Source organism: Crinia signifera, chromosome 5 (assembly GCF_055691185.1).
Source record: "Crinia signifera chromosome 5, ASM5569118v1, whole genome shotgun sequence".
Taxonomy (NCBI): Eukaryota; Metazoa; Chordata; class Amphibia; order Anura; family Myobatrachidae; genus Crinia; species Crinia signifera.
In genome coordinates, this window is record NC_139221.1 from 228785013 (window position 1) to 228805538 (window position 20526).

The 20526-nt window shown below is 43.9% G+C and overlaps 1 protein-coding gene across 1 annotated transcript in view; it reads right to left on the reverse strand.

The window, feature by feature from the left end:
* The window catches only part of LOC146080913 (collagen alpha-4(VI) chain-like), a 212229-nt gene that overhangs the window by 149365 nt on the left and 42338 nt on the right, over positions 1 to 20526 (reverse strand). The window contains exons 3-5 of the mRNA XM_083188615.1: positions 9294 to 9902; positions 4427 to 5014; positions 1108 to 1704 (exon numbers count right to left, since the gene is read on the reverse strand). Coding sequence (XP_083044741.1) covers positions 1108 to 1704; positions 4427 to 5014; positions 9294 to 9902 — 1794 coding nt within the window. The remainder of the gene's footprint in view (positions 1 to 1107; positions 1705 to 4426; positions 5015 to 9293; positions 9903 to 20526) is intronic.

The window sequence follows — 20526 nt, forward strand, 5'->3', positions numbered from 1 at the left end:
AAGTGCTGCTGGGCTGCCCGATCAGTAGTGATCAGCAGCACAGCATGCACTGAGAGGAGAGAACCAGGAAACAGAAGAACCTTGCAGTCCCTCTGATAACAGCGGCTGCTGGAAATATGTCTTCCAGCAGCCGTGCAGTGGGCATTTCTAACTGGTTAAAGACACAATGTCAACATTTTGACCGTACAAACATTTCATCACTGCCGACATGGTAAATGATGACAATATTAACATGTCAACATGTTCACTGTCCACATTATTACCATGTTGGGATTCTCATGTCGACATTATGAGGGTTGGCATGGTAAATGTTGGTATAATATGCTGAACCCCAATAAAACAACACCATTGTCATGGTTAGAAAATTACATCTTTGTTAATACTGAACAGGTTGTTGAGGGTTATAGGAAAGCACATTCTAAAGACATGGGGTCAGATGTACTAAGCTTAAAAAAGTGATAAAATGGAGTGATAAACAACCAGCTAATTAGCTCCTACCTGACATTTTTCACACACAGTCTGTGACATGGCAGGTAGGAGTTGATTGGCTGGTTGTTTATTGCTCTCAATTTTATCACTTTTGAAGCTTAGTGCATCTGGCCCATTATGAGCTTTAAACTGTCATTTCCATTGGGTAATTTACCTATGGCATGTCAGAGGAAGCCTATTGTACTGTACTAACTGCACTAACTGCCCCACTAATAATGTCACAGTACTATAACTACAGTACCACTTACTCTTATTGTAACTTTATGTAAATACAACTGAGCTCCCCCCCCGCCACATTCCCCCACCTACCCGCTCCCCCCCTAACCCTGCCCATCTCCCTGAAGCGGAGACGGGAGATGGCCAGGGTTCCCGTGTTCCCTGAAGCAGAGACGGGCAGGGTTCCCGTGTTCTGCCAAGGGAAACTGGGACGCACGTGCGTGGCGGATGCTCACGCGTCCAAGTCAGATGTAGTGTCCCCTCGCCAGCGGGGGCGTTCTGACGGGCCCCGGCGCTGGATGAGCGGCGTTACATCTGTATATATAAGTGTATTTTCTTTATATTTTAAAACTACTATACTTTATTTTTAGTTTACAAATTATTTTGATATATTTATATTACCTGCAGGAACAGTTGTCTTCAAAGTGAATTTCAGCATTTCCTGCGTGGCAATAACATTGACAACATCTTTTTGTATATTCCTTATGCCTTTCAAATCTTTTAACTGGAAAACAAAGGGATCTGTTGCTATTTTTATTAATTCTTCCCTATCTGAATTCTGAATTCCAATGGAAATGGTGGTAACACCAATACTCTTCAGCTCTTGAGCAAATGTAGTGACAACATCTTCGGACTTTGCTGATGTTATGATCACTGCAAATTGGGGTATTCCTTGGTTAATCCGGCTCCCGGCCTTTTCCACAAAGAAGTTTGTGCGCAAGTAATCCAAAGCACTTCCTGTGTTCAGACGGCCACCTTTAAAAGCAATTATCTTAACATGGTCCAATACTTGCTGTTTGATCTCATATGTGTTCAGTAGAAACTCCCTGAAAGCAGCCTCGCTGTACTGTGCAAGTCCAACACGATATCTATTAATACCTATGTCAAGTTGCTCGATGATACTTGTAATTAGGAGCTTAATTTGCTCAAACACAGAACTTCCAATGCTGGAAGAAGAATCAATGAGGAAAACAACATCGGCATAACGCCTTGAAAAAGCTGGAAGAAAGAACAATTACATATCAATAAAAGGACTGGAACATCATTATTGTATATTTATTAGTATTATTTATTTATTTATTATTTCTTTATTATTGTTTCTATTTAGATTAATAGTTACTATTAATATTATATATACAGCACCAGTATATTCCATTGCTTCTTAAAGTTGAGAATAAAACAGTAATAAAACCAGCCTTCTGAATCACAGTACCTCCTCGTAAACTGCAGCAGAGGATGAATAATCACTGGGAGTGATCCAGATATTGTTCATGTTTAGATTCCTTCTATGAACAAGCCAGTAATAAGGGATTTCAATGCTCCAAAGGAGTGATTTAAATGGAAGAATTCATAATATACTGTATGCACAGGTGGAACAGATTACATTATGCTATGAGTTTTGAACACACTATTGGCTAGCTGCATCATTCCTTTTTATCTTCTATATAAAACATAAGCAAAATACAGTAGACTAGAGATCATTGCACATTGATTGCACATTGATTGCAAACTTAATACATTTTTATTTTTGAACATTATTGCCTTTCATAATTGCTTATATATATATATAGAAGGTGTCCAGGGGCTTCGTTTTGAAACCTAAATCCGTGAGTGCCGGCTTATTGCCAGGAGCCCCTGGACACCTTCTACACTAATTGCGAAGGAAGGCACCGCGGTTTATTCATCATCGTCCGGAGTGCCGAACAAATGTACTGCTATATATATATATATATATATTATCATATTACATATATTACATGAGACTGATGCTGTAAGTTACATTTAATTATATTAAATACAATTTAATTCTGTTTCCCTTCTATGTATTCCCCTCTTGCTTTCACACACTGCTGCATTCTTGAGCACCATACACACACTTGGTGAAAGGGTTTTCTGAGTGATATTGTGAACAATATTGCCCAGTGTGTACACCCTGTTTTTAAGGACCCCCTTCCTCGTTCAGCATATCCGGACGAGGAAGGTCCTCGTTAACGATGGCCATGCTGCAGCGGAAGCAAGTAAAAAGGTGCTATTAATAGTGCAGCTGCCCAACTATGGAAATAATGCAGAGCAGGATCCATTCACCTCCACCACTTCTGACTCTTAACAGTGCACATGGGCGACCAAAGGTTCTGGTATTATAAATAATGTCATTAGTGGAGAAAATTTAGCTTTTAGAAATCACCCAGGGGCATTAATAGATAGCCATAAAATCCATTTCCAATTTGCAGTTAATAATAGGAATGGGAGATGGCCACAGTGTCCTGCAGGTGGGGGGACATTTGGGGGAGCTGTTGATCGCCAGTGATCACTGAATAGATAATAATAATTTTATTTATATAATGCTCTTTCTACAATAGGACTGAATGCTCTTACAGATGCTGTTCACAAGCGCATTCCATCTGTCAGGAACGAGGGCTGCCCAGCTGCTTAGGGAGTGCCTGGCACATCCCCAAAATGACAAAAATGGGGTCGCGGGAATAGGCCATGCCCCTCCCATAGAAGCCACGCCTATCCCACTCATGGCCTTATTACCTTTTTTTGGTGGGTTGCACCTCTGCAGCGACAGTGTCCCACAGAAACTACAAGTTGGGATGTATGTTTGCAGAAAAGGTGTCTCCTAAGCAGGGGAGTAGGGAGGGCAGAGCACAAGCTTATGACGCCTAAGGAGATGCAGGGCGCCACACACCACATTCCCTGTCTGCCTGTCCACCAAATGCTGTCTGCCCATCCGCCACCGAGGCGCAGAGTCTCTGACAGCATTACAGAGACCCTGTGTCCTTCCAAAAATGGCCGCCGCCACAGAGGAGACATGCTAGAGGTACTCCTGCACTTCTAGCATCTGTCTCATTTTTGGAGGAGAGCAGGGCCGCTGTAATGCCGTCAGAGACCCTGTGCCTCCATGTCTCTTCCCCCCCGCAATAAAAACATTTAACTCCCCCTGGGCAACCAGCATTTAACTCCCCCCTGGGAAATGAGCATGTAACCCCCTATGGCAATGAGCATGCAATCCCCCTTGGCGACAAGCATATAATCCACACTGGCAATGAGCATGGAACCCCTGGAAACAAGCATGTAGGTAAGCGGCACGTCAGGGGGCGTTATGTGTTTAAGCGGCACAAGTGGGGGAATTATGTGTGTAAGGTAGCGGAGCTACAGGGGGCATTATATTTGTAAGCAACAATAGTGGGGGCATTATGTGTTTGAGGCAGTGGCACAACAGGGGGAATTATATGCGCAAGCGGCACTACTGGGACCATTATGTTTGTAATGGGGCACTGCTGGTGGCCATAAAATGTGTAAGCCACACTACAGGCGGCATGCATGTACAGGGTGCCTTATGTGTAAGTGGCACTAACATGCCAAGGAGGGTGCAAAATTTATAATTTCGCCATTGCGTGTGTAACGTTACCCTGAAGCATTATGGTGTGTTGCATAATGTGTAATGGGCATTATGGTGTGGCATAAAAGTGAATTGAGCATAATGGTGTGTAGCATGTGCAATGGGCATTAAGGTGTGTGGAATAAATTATTTAAGCATTACCGTGTGTGATATAATGTCTACTGGGCATTGCGATGTGGGTCATAATGTGTAACAGGCATTATGGTGTGTGGCATAATGGGTAATGGACATTACAGATTGTGTGGCATACTCTGTAATGAGCATTACAGTACATTTTTAAATTGTTGGCTGTGGTCTGTAGATAAACAAATGACATACCTTGAATGTTTGTGACAATTCCAGAACAGATATTTTTCAGGAGAATTTTAGTCACATCATTTGGGACATCAAGTGTATCCAGATGGTGTATGAACTTTCGGCTTGGTTTGTTTGCCACCTCTTGTAGCTCAGCAATGTCTTTGATATTGGGCCCAGTGACATAAACGGAGATACCTCTGGATTTGAGATCTCTAGCTGGCTCTGCTACATCATCTTCAGATCTGCCATTAGTAACCACAACCAGTATCTGGGCTATGCTCTCTGAGGCTCTGCTGCCTGCTGACTTGGTGAAGAAATTGCTGTTGATCACTTGCAGAGCCCTTCCTGTGTAAGCATCACCACTTCTATATGATAAACTCTGTATCTTCTCTAGAATTTCACTCTTCAGAGAATAGCCACTCAGAAGAAAGATTGTATTGGTCTCATCACTGTACTGAGCAAGGCCTATGCGGACTTTATTGATGCCAACATCAAGGCTGGACACTAAGTCATAGACAAAATCTTTTACTTTTTGAAAAGCCACTTCCCCAATCCGGGTGGAACTCTCTACAAGAAACACAATGTCTGCCTGATTGGCATTTCTGCAAACTAAAAAAAGGAAGAATAAATTATTACTTTGATAAAAGATAAAAGATTACCATGATAAAAGATGACCAAAGGCCAGCTAGACAACATTACTGAAAATAGGTTCCGCCTCCATCTTAAGGGTGTATTCAATTGGTGAGAATGTTTAAAAAAAAAAAAACTTTTTGCCATTTTAGGTCAAATTTCGATTTGAACTATTCAATTAAATTGCCAATTTTCACCTACAGTAGTTAGAAAATCCAGCACAGGCGAAAAACACGTGGATCTTCAAATCCACATGTTCTTGCCTATTTTGGGGTGAAATTACAGGCATTTTCACTGTTTTTAGTAATTTTTCATCCATGCTTTTTCAATCAATAACAAAGTGAAAAGGCATCAGCAAAAAATTATCAAAAATAGAGCGGTCACGGGTCAAAAAAACAGGGCCAGTTCAATATCATAATCTGGGAATACAATGTACAATTGTCTAAGTCAGGGGTGGGGAACCTTTTTTGTGCCAAGTGCCGTTTGTATGGGGAAAAAATCCTTCAGGGGCCATATGTAAAAAAAGTTTTAAAAATTGTCCTGCTGCAGCCGTCCCAGGCGGCTCAGGCGGCTGCTGCTGAATAGGACTGACAGTCTCCCGCTGCTGTTGATTAAGAGAAATCTTGCGAGAACTAACGACCTCTCGCAAGAAAAATAAGTGATCTGCCAAGTAGTGATGGATCACCTAGATAATTGTACAGTGTACGCGGGCAACTTATCCGAAAATATCAATTGGCTGGGCATGCCGGATTGTGCAGCAGGTCTGTTAGAATCAATATTTCTAAGTTAAAATCACACTGTATAAGGCAGCTATGGACATGACACTATGGGGGAAATTTACTAAGAATACGAATGCAAAAAGTTGCATTCGTATTCTTAATATGAATGAATGACTGCATACATCGTATGCCAAGTCGTGTTCCAGAGGGGGATTTACAAAGCAGTCAAATACGACTGCTTTGTAACCCTCCGATGTCGTATTAATTCGTATTAACGGCCGTATATATGGCCACTAATACGAATTAGTGTAGGCAGTCTGCACGGATCAGTCAGATCCGTGCAGGCTGCAAGGTGTAAAAAAAAATTGTAAAATAAATATATATCTTTTTTTAAAACGGCGTGGGGTCCCTCCCACAGCTGTAACCAGCACCAGGCTGACAGAGCCGGGGCGGTAATTAAAAATCAGGGAACCCGACAAATAGGGGTTCCCCGATTTTTAACAACCAGCCCCAGGCTCCAGGTCTGGGGCTGGTTCCCAAAATACGAGGGACAAAATGACTAGGGGTCCCCCGTATTTCAAGAACCAGCCGCAGGCCAAACCAGCCAGCAGGGTAATGCCACAGCCGGGGGGAGACTTTTTATACAAGTCCCCCCGGCCAAAGCATTCAGCCCTCTGACCGGTCAGCCTGGCCAGGGCCCTGGGAGAGTGGGGACCCCCCCCAATAAAGAAATGGATTTCTTCAGACCCCGGACCGGACGTCGACACGGACGCCGCCGACATGGACAGCGACATGGAGAAGAATGCCGACATGGATCCGGAACCAGGACAAGGCACCGGATCAAGACCCTGGGACCTACCTACGGGATCAAGATAGGTAAGTATCAGTATGTGTGTAATGCAGGGGTTCCCAATCTTTTTTGAATCACGGCACCCTAGAGTATCAAACATTTTTCACGGCACCCCTAGGCCAAAAATAAATTTATTAGATTGGGTTTATATGTGATTCTTTGGGTCAGGTATGTGGTAAAGGACAGGATTTGCTTCGTTTGTACACATTTTATTAATGGCAGCCACCAGCATTGCTTTTGCTCATAAATAATTAACCATTAATAATTTGAGTTGGTCCTGGACTACCAACCCAGGGCACCCCTGCATGTGTCCCGAGGCACCCCAGGGAGCCACGGCACACAGTTTGGGAACCACTGGTGTAATGTATGTATTAAAGTTTTATTTTTCTTATGTGTCAGTGTGTGTTTATTTAACTATTTTTTTAACTGTGGAACTACAAGACCCAGCGGGCCCTTTAATGCCCTGCAGGCTGGGACTTGTGGTTCTCCAAGTCCCAGCTTGCAGGGCAGGCTTGCTGGGACTCATAGTTCCACAGTTAAAAACAATAGTTTATTCTATTTTTTACACTCAAATCAGCTAGATGCCCACCGCCCAGGGGCATCAAGGACATCACCAGGCTTCAGCCTGGTCAGGTAAGTCCTGGAGGGGGGGGACACCTTTATTGGGGGGGTCCCCACTCCCCCAGGGTCCCTGGCCAGGCTGACTGGTCAGAGGGTTAATGCTTTGGCCGGGGGGACTTGTATAAAAAGTCTCCCCCTGGCTGTGGCATTACCCTGCTGGCTGGTTTGGCCTGGGGCTGGTTCTTAAAATACGGGGAACCCCTAGTCATTTTGTCCCCCGTATTTTGGGAACCAGCCCCGGACCTGGAGCCTGGGGCTGCGGGGAACCCCTATTTGTCGGGTTCCCTGATTTTTAATTACCGGCCCCGGCTCTTTCAGCCTGGTGCTGGTTGCGGCTGTGGGGGAGACCCCATGCTGTTTTTTTTAAAATGTATTTGTTTTTCTATTTCTTACACACTGAAGCCTGCACGGATCTGACTGATCCGTGCAGGTTTCTGCCAAATATGACAGGAAATTAAGGTGTATTTTCCTGCTGTATTTTCGTTGCTGTTTCACGCCAATTAGCAGCTGTATTATCAATACGGCGGCTTAGTAAATCAGGAACCACCATTCTTTTGATTTTATGCACTGTGCCTGTCTACAGTAGGTTCGGATCCCACTCAGGATTAGCTCATGTTTTGGAATTCCACTGTTTGATTATTTTCTCGGTCCGCCACTATTTTGTACACTACAGTATGCTACGTAGTCATACATATAGCCCCTGGGACTCGATGGGAAATATATGCCTAGCACACCTCCGTAAGGTTAGGCTGAGCTCCTCATAATTATTCCCCAATGAGTTCTTGGGGCTGATACCAAATAGCAGATCAACAAAGTGGAGGCTGTTACCCATCTTACAGCAGTATTTACAGTACAATGAATAGTTTATTTTGATACAATACTATATCTACCGGCCACCTACAGTATAATTACATCATTACATCATACTAAGTTGTGTCTCTGCGCATGGCATGCTGTGGACTTAACCACTCGGTCATTACGGCTCCTGTACTGCAAGTTGGTCAGCTCATTGACACCCGATGCAAATGAGCTGCTGCATTGTATTAAAAACTGTATCCAATGTACAGTAAATGCTGTTACAGTAAGTCTAGTAGTCTCGCCCGCCACCCTTTTTATTAATGCTACATAGACGCAATTTCAGCTAGCGAGACATGTGGGGAAATGTTTACCGAACTTAGCCCGTCCTTACAGAGCTGATCTCAGCATACCTTTCCCCACCGAGTCCCTGGGGCTGATTGAGGGACTACATAGCATTATTAATAAAAAACTGGAAGCAAAGGTGGATGTTTAATAGCGATGGCGCTTCACATACTGTAGAGTATCTATCCGCGGCACTGTACTGTACTATTCATTAGTGGAGCAATCGCCGCCCAGCTGTGAGGTAATGAGATGACATGCTTTCACAATTGTGCGCCATCACAGGACATTTCTCATGGCCCCACAGTGAAGGCAGGATGGCGGGAAAACAGGATAGATGAGCGTGGCTACATCTGTACATTTACAACACTTTGGTACAGTAGGTCCATTATTTTGTATGTCACAATTTTACTGTCACTCTTTTTAAACTTTGGTATACTAAATTAATAATACAGATGTTGATGATTTTAGTTCTAATAAAGGTGTAAGATATATTTTATTTGATTAGATTTTAGCATGGCCTAGAGTTTCCTTAAATATATACTGTAAGTGCATGATAGCACACATATGTACAGATAATTGGTAAAAGGAAGCACGTAAATATTGTCTTATACCTGTATATCATTTCCTGAATCATAAAAAAACAATATCCATGCTACACTGTGATGTATGCTATTCTTATGGAAACCTACTGTAATGTTATATCCTTTTATTATAGTGAGCGCTGTTATTTCTAGTCCCTTTGTACCGAATATACCATAAATAGAGCCCTTGGTGTATTTTTGCCAGATGTTACATTTTCAGTCATTTCCTTCCAGATGTTTAGAATCAAGCAGTATAAACGAGAGAAATGAAAGCGTGATGTGAGCCGTATCAGGAATTTCCCCCTTCAGGCTATAGATTATGATGAATTAAGGAAAAGAGATCGTACCTTGAGCAATCTGACCAATCTGTCTAGTGGCTTCTTCTACTGTAGTACAGAGAACCTGAAGCATGTTTTGGGAAATGCCCTGTAAAGCCGCAAAGTCGGCCACATTGTAAACGTGTTTCTCATCTGGATCACTGGCTATCTCATTGAGCTCAGTCAAAAGAGCATCTTTGATACCAACAGCATATAAGGTGATTCCTGCATTTTTCACGCTTGTGGCTGGCTCCTTGATGTTGTCCTGAGATTGACCATCAGTTATAACAACGGCAATCTGAGGGATGCCTTCTTGTACTCTGGCTCCGGCTCTTTCTGTAAAGTGATTTTCCAGCATGAACTGAAGGCTTTCCCCAGTTTTTGTACCCCCACCTTTGTACTTTAAGGTCTCTATGTACCGTAATACGTCGTCCTTCTTACTATAAGCATTTAAGTAAAATTCTGTACGTGGGTTATCACTGTACTGGATTAAACCAATGCGGATGTTATCTTGACTAACATCAAAGCCATTTATCATGGTGTACAAAAAGTTTCTCATGATCTCAAAGTTCTCTGTTCCAATGCTCCAAGATCCATCCACCAGGAATACAATGTCCGCAATACTTGCCTCCGTGCACACTGAAATATGAAACACAAGCAATTAAACAAGGCATATTGTTTTAGACAGTGTGCACCATAAAAGTGAATACAATTTGGCAGTAAAAGTTTTTTGTTAATATATTGTTTTTGAAACTTTTTAAAATACAAACATAACTAATGAAATACAAAATAGCTATTCCTAAAGGTGCCCATACACTGCCTGCAATGTCTCGCAGCAGTGTACCGACACCCGACAGCCTGCGAGCCGCCGATACCTTCACATGCGTCCCAGCTTCCCGCCCGCCTCACCGCCACCAAGGGAGGTCCCAGACGGGTGGTCGGACGGCCAGTCGGTCTGACCACCTAGTCGGGTCCGATGCGCACACGACCGCGCATCGGACCCGACTGCATGTCAGGGAGAGGCGATTTGGTCCGATTTAACAGGCCGATTGGTCACAATTGGCCGAAATTGGCCGAAATTGGACCAAATTGCCTCAGCACCTTAAAGTAATACCAGCAACATTGTAGCTTTTAACCTCTAAACTATGTAAATGCAATAATCCTTTCATGATTACCATTATGAACGTTCCTATTTTTGGTACTATTAGTAGCTGGAGACATATGGTAAAGTGGGATATGTACAAAATCTTGAAGAGAGATAAAGAGGAGAGTGATAAAGTACCAGCCAATCAGCTCCTAATTGCCATGTTACAGGCAGGGTAGAAGCTTACAGATTGATAACATGAATGGGTACTTGTTTCCTAGCACGGCCACAACGATCATAATCACGGTCATCGGGGGTAAAATCGGGGCCATCGCGGCCGCTAAAAAATCGGGTGCGATGGGCCAGACGCGATGCCCGCGATTTCCCCATAGAGAACAATGTTAAATGGCTCAATTTACCCGCGATGACCCCGATTTCCCATAGGAAACAATGTGAAATGGATCAATTTACCCAAATTATCATAGGGAACAATGGTAAATGGCCCAAAAACACCCCTGAACATAAAAATGTCCCCCCAAAAGTACTATACGCCACCCCGCGATCAACGTGAAGCCGAAGCGTGGCGAGCGCAGCGAGCCCGCGAGGGGCGGCGGTACGCGTCCTCCGACCTTTTCATGCCCTACTATCCACGTTGGCGTGGAGTTGAGAATAAAATAGTGTGGCGAGCGCAGCGAGCCACCGAGCCCGAAGCGTGGCGAGCGGACACGGATACCTTCACAGTTATACGCGTCCCCTCGCGGGCTTTCCAGGTGTCCATGGCGACGCGGACACCTGGGAAGCCCGCGAAGGGACGCGTTTACCTGTGAAGGTATCCGCATCCCCTCGCGGGGCTCGCTACGCTCACCACGCTTTGGGCTCGGTGGCTCGCTGCGCTCGCCACACTATTCTATTCTCATACTCACGCCGACGTGGATAGTAGGGCATGAAAAGGTCGGAGGACGCGTACCGCCGCCCCGCGCGGGCTCGCTGCGCTCGTCACGCTTCGGGTTCACGTTGATGGCGGGGTGGCGTCAACTACTTTTGGGGGGACATTCCACTGCTCTGTGGGTTTTTTTGGGGTTTCTGGCCCATTTACCATTCTTCCCTATGCTGATTTGGGTAAATTGATCCATTTAACATTGTTTCCTATGGGAAATCGTGGTCATCGCGGGTAAATTGAGGCATTTAACATTGTTCCCTATGGGGAAATCGGGGGCATCGCGTCTGGACCATTTAAGCATTTTTAGGTGCACACGACGCGACCGACCCGATTTTTCACTGTTTTCAATGCATTTTAATGGAAAAATCGGGGGCATCGCGTCGGTCGCGTCGCAGGCCACTCAAATTACCCCCGATGGCCAAGATTTGTGGCCGTGCTAGGAAACAAGTACCCATGAATGTTTAAGACAATCGAAAAAAAAAAGAAAATGTATTGTCTCTTTTGCTGGTGCACTGATAGTATGAAGTCTATAAGAATAACTCTGGATAAAATATACCTTTTAATTATAATCATTTAAAGGTATATTTTATCCTGAGTTATTCTTACATATTTCTTACTATCAGTGCGCCAGCAGAAGAGACAATACTTTTTCTTTCTCTTGTATAAACCCATTGTCTATGGCAGCACCCCCACTCTGGTTTAATAGTATTTAACACAGAAATTGCAATTGGGGCTAAACAGCTAAAAATTCAACAAATAAAGCTAGTGCAGAAGTGTTCCAAGTTCCCCTTTCCCATTTCAACACTGTTTGATACAATCCCCAGGGCCTGATTCAAGATTCCAGGTGTCCTAGGTTAGTACATATGTAACTCCCCTTTTAATGCTGCTAAACACACGTGTATGAGCACTCAGGGACTCGCCAGTCATACTGGCCATGTGCATATAACAAAGGTTATACAACTGGCATGTGGGGATCTGATGTCTGTGCCGTGGGAAGGAGACTTTGCCTTTAGGCTGCCCAGCTGGTGCTGTAGCACAATGTACATACTGTAATGGTTGCATCAGTAAGATACATACCTGGCATTCACCTTAAGAACTTTACACCCCCACAGTACATTGGGATGGGTGATAGCTAGGTTGCGGATTATTAGATAGACAGTCAGTCAGTAGGTATACCCCAAAAGGTCGACATGCAGTAGGTCGACAGGGTCAAAAGGCCAACATATAATAGGTCGACAGGGTCAAAAGTTGGCATGGTCAAAATGTCGATATGAAAAAGGTGGACACATAAACATTAGTCTGTATCATTTGCAGAGTTGTGGAAGGGTCAGACTTTCTCACATTTGCACAAACTGGTGGAAATCATTTGATGAGTGAATTGCATATTGTGTCCCCACAGATTTACACAGGGCAGGTTTTTACTCTGTCTGGGCAGCAGTAAAATACTTACAGTGACCTGCAAATTTGCAGATGAACAATCAATTCTGAATCAGGCCTAATGTTTGTACAATTGAGCACGGAAGTCAGCCAACCCTTCCACACCGCTCTCATGACACGTCCAAAAGAGGTGTTCTGTGCGATCGCATAGTTGCCATCCAGTTAGCTCCTGGAAACAACCACTTTACAGAAAGCATGGTCCACCAAAGGATGGCTCAATCTATACACACTAGCAGTGCTGAAATCTGCAACATGTGTGTGCATTGCAACCGGTTAATTAGTATGGACCTCTCGGCAGAAGTAGAGTGATATTATGAAACTATTTAGGGATGCATGAAGATTTTCATATTTCTGTAGAAGTTTTCTTACTTTGTGAATTTGTATATAGATATAATGTGTCAGAGGTAATAGCGTATGAGTTCAGCAACCGCATGGGAGGACGACCACACTAGGACATTTTTAAAAAGCGGCAATTACTTCCAAGGCAAAATGATGCCTTATTAATGATAGCTCCTTGAAAAAACACTGAGTTCGTCCAGCATCCTAAATGGCCGCTGATGCTATTACATCTGGATCAATGTGTTTAACTAAACTGCCTCTTTTAGGACCTGAGCAGACACCCCTTAATACCAGTAGGGGGAACAGTTTTTTGATTAGGCACCCAGCTCCGCTCTCACCTGTTGTAATACTTGGCGCTGACTTTCCCTTCTCTCTTGTACCTAAACTGTAGAATAGTTTTACTGTATAATCTATAATCTCTTCAAAGCCGAATCCATTACCATATGACACTTGCTTCTAAAGTATTTTATCAAACAGACATGGATAAAGTCATGTTATGACAATAAAGTACAAATATGTAGTATTTTCATGCCCCAATAAAGGCAACGTAAGCTCTACTTACAGTGTTATATTATTAAACTAAGGTGAATACTAATAAAAATACTGTTTTATAAGAATTATGACTTTCCTCTGAGGCCTTGGACGAAGATGTGTTACATACAACTATTTCTCATTTTTTTTTAAAACATTTTAGGATAAGTTTTTCATGCAGGGAGACAATGTGGTCTTTATGTCATTGAGCAATCAGATGTATAGCAATATGGTCACATGTGCCTGTGGCGTAACTTCATTCCAGTTGCCCGGAGGCAAGATAAATGTTGGTGCCCCCCAATGCCAACTCTTCATCTTCGTACATCCATGCATGAGGTGGCAGCATGGGTCTCCCAGCCCCGTATACCAGCTCGAGCTGCCAGAAGACGGTTGTGCAATTCTGGCTTCAAAACATACTTACAGTACATGAGGCTCGCTGCCATGTTTCCTCACACTGTACACAGGCTGAGCAAGACTTCTATACAGGGCTTAGTAAAGGAGCATGGGAGAGTTACCTAGAAGAAGGCCCACCCAAAGGCCGAAACGCGTTGGAGAGAAGCAGACACCACAAGCAAAAATCTTTTCACAAAACCAGCAGAGCGAGACGGCGCATCCCGTCGAACCCGCTGAACCCAGAAACCAACAGCCTGAGAAGACGCGGGAGAACCCATCAAGCGCCGCAGATGGAAAACAACGCTGATGGGGCGAGGCGACCAGGAGTGGAGCCAGACGCCCCGGGCATCGGAGCGGGGCAAGGTGAGTATTGCGGCACCGTCGGCAAAGGCAGCGAGCGGCCAGGTGCTCCAGAGCACCTCCCGCTGAGCACCCCTTATGTCAGAGGAACCACGCACGCACCCCCAGCGGTAGGCAACCGGCAATTTAGAAGGCCACCAAAGGAGGTGTGGCACACGGTTTCCTCCGGTCCCAAGCACTGAACCCCCACCCGCCAACAACAGCCCAGCACCTGGTCACACCTGCACACGCAATTGGGGACACAAGGAACATCCTCCTACCAGCAACATCCGCCCGCACAGCTCCCGTGGACCCTAGCCCGGCAACATCAAAACGGGCATAGCACTAGGGAGAGGCATTGAGAGGATCACCGGCCGCATCTTCACCCCACAAGAGGACCGCCTTCAACCCAACCCCCCACCCCGAACCCAAAGGACCCCCTTACCTCCCAAACTTATCCACCCCATTCACACACCCAATATACCCACCTGCTATTGTGCACAACTGTATTCATTTATGTATTTCTATGCGGCCAGCATTTTTATGGGTAATTGATACAATTCAGTGACTACAATCGCGTGCTAGTTTTTGTAATTGTAGCTAAGCCTAGAATATCATCTGTATACAATTGTATCCAATTATATTGTTGATTTATCCACAGTAAAGCAATTATTTGTTCACATTAATACCAAGCCTCTGTCATTTATCGTCCACACCACATATGAAAAAGGAGCGGAGTGCAGCACAAATACCAATGTAAGAATTTGTCCACTACAAGCCGTATAGGTCAAAACGGCAAGTGCTGCAGCTAGCACCAACCGAGTACAGTGCGCGGATAAACCCCTATTCTCTGTAAAAAAAATACCTCTTAGATATTTTTCTGTACCTTTTACTGCTTTACCAGACACCTTTTCTGGGGGGGCTGCTCACATTGTCATGCACTCCCCTCCCACAATGAATTTAATTGCCATTTCTAATTGGAGCTTGCATATAACAGGGTGTGCGCATTCATGTGATGTATGTTGCATCATGACACAAACCTCACTTCTGCAAACACAGACCCTTTAGAATAGTTCCTTTTCTAATAAAACATTTTTTTTTAGAACCACTGTACCATATATTGTATTTAAAGTAAATTTTCTTATTATTATTTATTAATATTTTATAAATTATGTATTTAAACTACTTTATATATATTTAACCCTGGAATATTGTGCATTATATAATATGCATGGTAGCATTGACAACAGGTGTTGGGGATTGCAACGGGTTGACTTGTAAAATGTAAACACTTGAAAAGGTTGACAGAGCAATAAAAACGACATGGCCAACACAAAAAAGGTTGACACAAAGTGGGGTGATCTGAAGCAAAACTATGATATTTTGCTGCTGGGAAGCCATAATCAGAGTAATGATTTAGCAGCATCCTTTTCTTACACGTGTGACAGTGAGGAATGTAAGTCATAAATCAGAATAGATGATTTGGAAAGTGCCCAAGGCACTGAAATCTGACGACTAGGAAAATACATGAAATAGACAAAAATGTTCTGATCATTTTGCTCATAATCTGGCAAAGGTTTTATCACCTTCTCAGTTCATTCAATACAAGGCTGTAATTATACACAACTGATCCAACTCAAGGACTATGTGATTTGCAGAGCAGAGAACAGCTGTGTAAGAGTGCAGAAGGAGCATTAAATCTGCTTAGTGTAGGGCCCGGTTCAGATATCAGTTACCCTCCTCCCCGCCAGAGTAAAAACCCACCCCCGTGCATGGCTTTGAATGTGATTGTAGCCATGTGACTAGGGGGAAATCCATTCGCAATCACTCACCATCAAATTGATCGCCCCCCCCTCCCCTGTGCATACCTCCCAACATGACCCTCTCCAGGAGGGACACAATGCTCTGCTCCTGCACTTTCCCCTGAATGTATGATTGCCATCATCTATGTTGAACCTGGTTGATTGATGTGAAAGGTGTTTCACCACAGGTGATGGCAATCATAAATTAAGGGGGAAGTCCAGGAACAGAGCATTCTGTCCCTCCTGGAGAGGGTCGTGTTGGGAGGTATGCCTGTGTGCAGCGGCCGCATAGCCAAATACTTAGTCAATGATCCTGGGGAGTTTGGGCCAGGGGATGCAGTCAAAATCCCGACGGTCATACAACCATTGACCGACGGTCAAAATCCCGACAAGGTCAAAATACCGACATTTAAAATCCCGACAAGGTAAAAATACCGACAAGGTCAAACTACCGACATTAAAAAACCCGACAAGGTCAAAATCCCGACAAGGTCAAAATAACGACATTTAAAATCCCGACAAGGTCAAAATACCGACATATAGAATGTAGACAGGTGAAAAAGTCAACATGACTTTCGGTCGACAGATCGCGGGGTAGACATGGCTTTTATCAGTTTTTTGGGTACTTGTGTACTAGCACGGCGCCCCGATAATTAGTCGCCCGATTTTTTAATCGCATCGCATGCATTTGCACATGCTTTTTAAACTGTTTTATGCTTATTTTGTTATCTTTTTTTGTGTATATTTTGTGTCTAATTAGTTTTAATTAATTAATGTTTGTATGATACATTTATAATAAATTGTTCTACTTGTGTGCAAGAGGCGCCCACTGGTATCTTTTTTCTTTTTGTAAACCCTTCTTTGGGGGCGGCAACCCCCTCCTAGAGGGCAGCCATTTGCACACAGCACGTACACACTAACCCATAGCGCTCAGAACATACTGTTTTCCATTTTGGGGATTACATATTTGACTGCTTTGTAAATTTCCCTCCGGAATACGAATTTGCATACAGCTAAAACAGCCGTATGCAGTCGTATTAATTTGTATTAAGAATATGAATACGAAAAATCGTATTCGTATTCTTAGTAAATTTCCCCCTAAAGCTTTAATTATGCATTTTATTGATGCATTCATGCATTCACATGGAAGACAGTAACCATGTTGATATTCAAAATATCAACACCACAATGGGCGGTATTCAATGAGGCTGATTCGCCAGGTTTTTATGGCGATTTTGTGCTGTAAGGCAAATTTTTGACAAAAACGGTGAATCACCCTATTTAATGACCAGATGGCGAATACATTTCAAGGTTTTTTTCGCCATGATTCACCGAGTAGCAATCGCTATCTTTTTATGGTGAAGTGGAATGTGAACTTCTAAAATAAAGTGTTTTGTTTTTTTACATTTGGTGTCAAAAAATCAGGAATTTTATTCTGAGGAGGGGCATGCTATTTTTATTCATGTGCTGTAAGCACATGAATATATATTTAATAAAAAAATATATATATATATATATTTTTACACTGACCAGCCAGCAGGGGGCGCCGGAGTCGAACCGCTCATTAGATATTCATATATTCACTGCACCCGATCGTTACATATGCATGATCGGGTGTAGTGAATATACCCAGTCCCCTGCTGGCACCCCCGGGGGACAGCCTGTGCTGCCTGGCACCTGGGGAGCCCACCTCCCCCCCACATACGCTCTGGGGCAGGCAGGGAGACTTCCATCTCCCTGCCTGCCACCGTCCTCAGGCTTCCTGCGGCGTTCGCCGCAGGAGCTCAGATTCGCCGGTCAGGGGCAGCGAGCCCCTGACTCGTTGAATACCGGAGCCGGCGAGGCTCCAGAACACGGCGACCAGTGTCGAATGTGCAGCAAATCCTAAACAGGATTCGCTGCACGTCGCCGGTATTCACATTGAATACCGCCCAGAGTTCATCATTCAACATGTTCAACATTGTGGTAACTATCTACCATGGATACCATAAAGAATCATTAAAGCTGTGTACACACAGTGCAATATATTACCCAGTGTCCAGTTGTCATCAGCGACCAGAGATTGAGAATCTGCCAGGGGAGCTGCAGAGGGAAACAGCTGATTGCAGGAGCTTGCAACCATTAGGAGGCTGAACACAGGAGTGTGCACCCGGCAATTTATCGCTGCAGCACTAAAACATCACTGGCAATATGGTCGCTCAGCGACCATATTTCCTGCGATATTGCACTGTGTGTACACAGCTTTATTTCACAATACTGACATCTGAAATATTGTCATGTGCGTTTCTGTATGATAGGTCAAAAATGTCTAGGTCGAAGGTCAATAGGTCAACACCAAAAGATGTCTCATGTACAAGGTACAATGCAGCATGGCCTCAGTTCCCCCTTGTGCCGTCTCTCCCTCCCAGCCAATGCCGGCTGCGTGTATTGATACCGGCGACCGATGATTTGAACTGTGTATACACACCAATACCGTGACTCACCACCTAGTTGGAGCCCTGCCAATTCACTGTGTGTTCCTGTCCCTGTAGTGCTATCTATATATAATTTTGTAAGTCGTTTTCTTGTTTTAGTCATTTATGTACGCTGTTAGGTGCTGCGGAATCCTTGTGATGCCATATTAATAAAAATCAATAATAATAATAAAATATATACACGCACACATTTGCACACTCCATATTTGTTTTCCCTTTTTTTAAGGAGGGGCACCAAACTTTACTATAACTCTGAGCAGGGCCGGATTATAATGGGGGCACAAGGGGTCAGTGCCCCTGGGCCCCTCTCTAGCTAGGGCCCCCTGTGGTTGGCATGTATTTAAAAAAAAAAAGCTATAGATAAAGGTTTTGTGCATGGGAGTGGGGTAGTGCTGCAGCTTCACCTATCTGCCAATGTGACAATGATTAATGGTGCTGAGCATAGGGAGCCAAGTGTGCAGTGCATTACTGGGAGTTGACTAAGTCCCATGACACTTTGCACCAGAGGCTGAGACGTTTGTGCTGAGCTCTGATTGGTGGAGCTCATTACATGCTTCTCAGGCCCATGGATAACAGCAGCAGCAGCCTAGTCATGGGAGGGTTTTTAATCAGAGGCAGCACTGGGACTGTGAGGTCTCCTACAGAGTAAGGTGCAGAGGGACAAACACAGGCTTTTCATGTGGTATGTATGTATGTATGTATGTGTGTGTGTATGTGTGTGTGTGTGTGTGTGTGTGTGTGTGTGTGTGTGTGTGTGTGTGTGTGTGTGTGTGTGTGTATATATATATATATATATATATATATACAAATACAGGGACTCAACACTCTCCATAATGAACTAACTCACCTTAGTATACAATTAATCCAATAAATAATGGGGTTTTAGTTCATGAATTGATCAATGCATTTAAGCTTGCAGCCCATCGCCAAAGGACCCCATTTCACTCTAAGTCAGGTGTTGTGTTAGGTGACTGCCTCATCTTTAAAAGCCATAAGGCACTTGGCAGGTGAGCTTTAAACCAAGAAAAAACACATGTCTACTTTAGCTATGATGTGTCAGCAGTTGGCAGGCTCTTGATAGACTATTGTTAGTGTAGGACTTGCAGTGAAATGGGGTCCCTTGGCGATGGGCTGCAAGCTTAAATGCATTGATCAATTCATGAACTAAAACCCCATTATTTATTTGATTAATTGTATACTAAGGTGAGTTAGTTCATTATGGAGAGTGTTGAGTCCCTGTATTTGTATTTATTATAGCATGTGGTCACAGGCCACTTCACCCCAACCTGGGAATGGCGAGTGCTGCTTGCACCCCATTCGCAGGGATGGCGAGTGTTGTGGTACTCTGTATGTGAATATATATATATATACTGTATATATTATATCTATATAATAAGTTGAAGAGTCTGTGTGCGTGTGTGTGTGTGTGTGTGTGTGCGTGTCCGTCGCATTGCGGACACACCGTGGCACTCAGAGACACCAAATTTGGCAACAAGATACCTCTGGACCCGGTGGTGTGCACCTCGAAGCCGTTTTTGGGAAATTTCACTTAGAATTTTAAAAAACACCAAGTTTTAATTTTCCTTCATTGATGATCTGGGGAAAAGATCGCCGATCTGGGAAACCGTGGAGGAAGGAACAACTCCACACCTGATTTCATTGCTGTCATTGAGTATGACAGAGACATTCTAACATTATGGTGAAGGCTTTAAACAATTAGGAAATAATTGAGGATATACATAGACCACACATAACACACACACACGTACACATTGTACACACACACACACACAGTACACCACATACGCACACATAGCACACAACACACACATTTATACGTAGAGCACCTCACACACTTAAGCTGTGTACACACGGGGGAGATAGGGGCTGAAATCGGTGGAAACACACCGCATGCAGTACAATA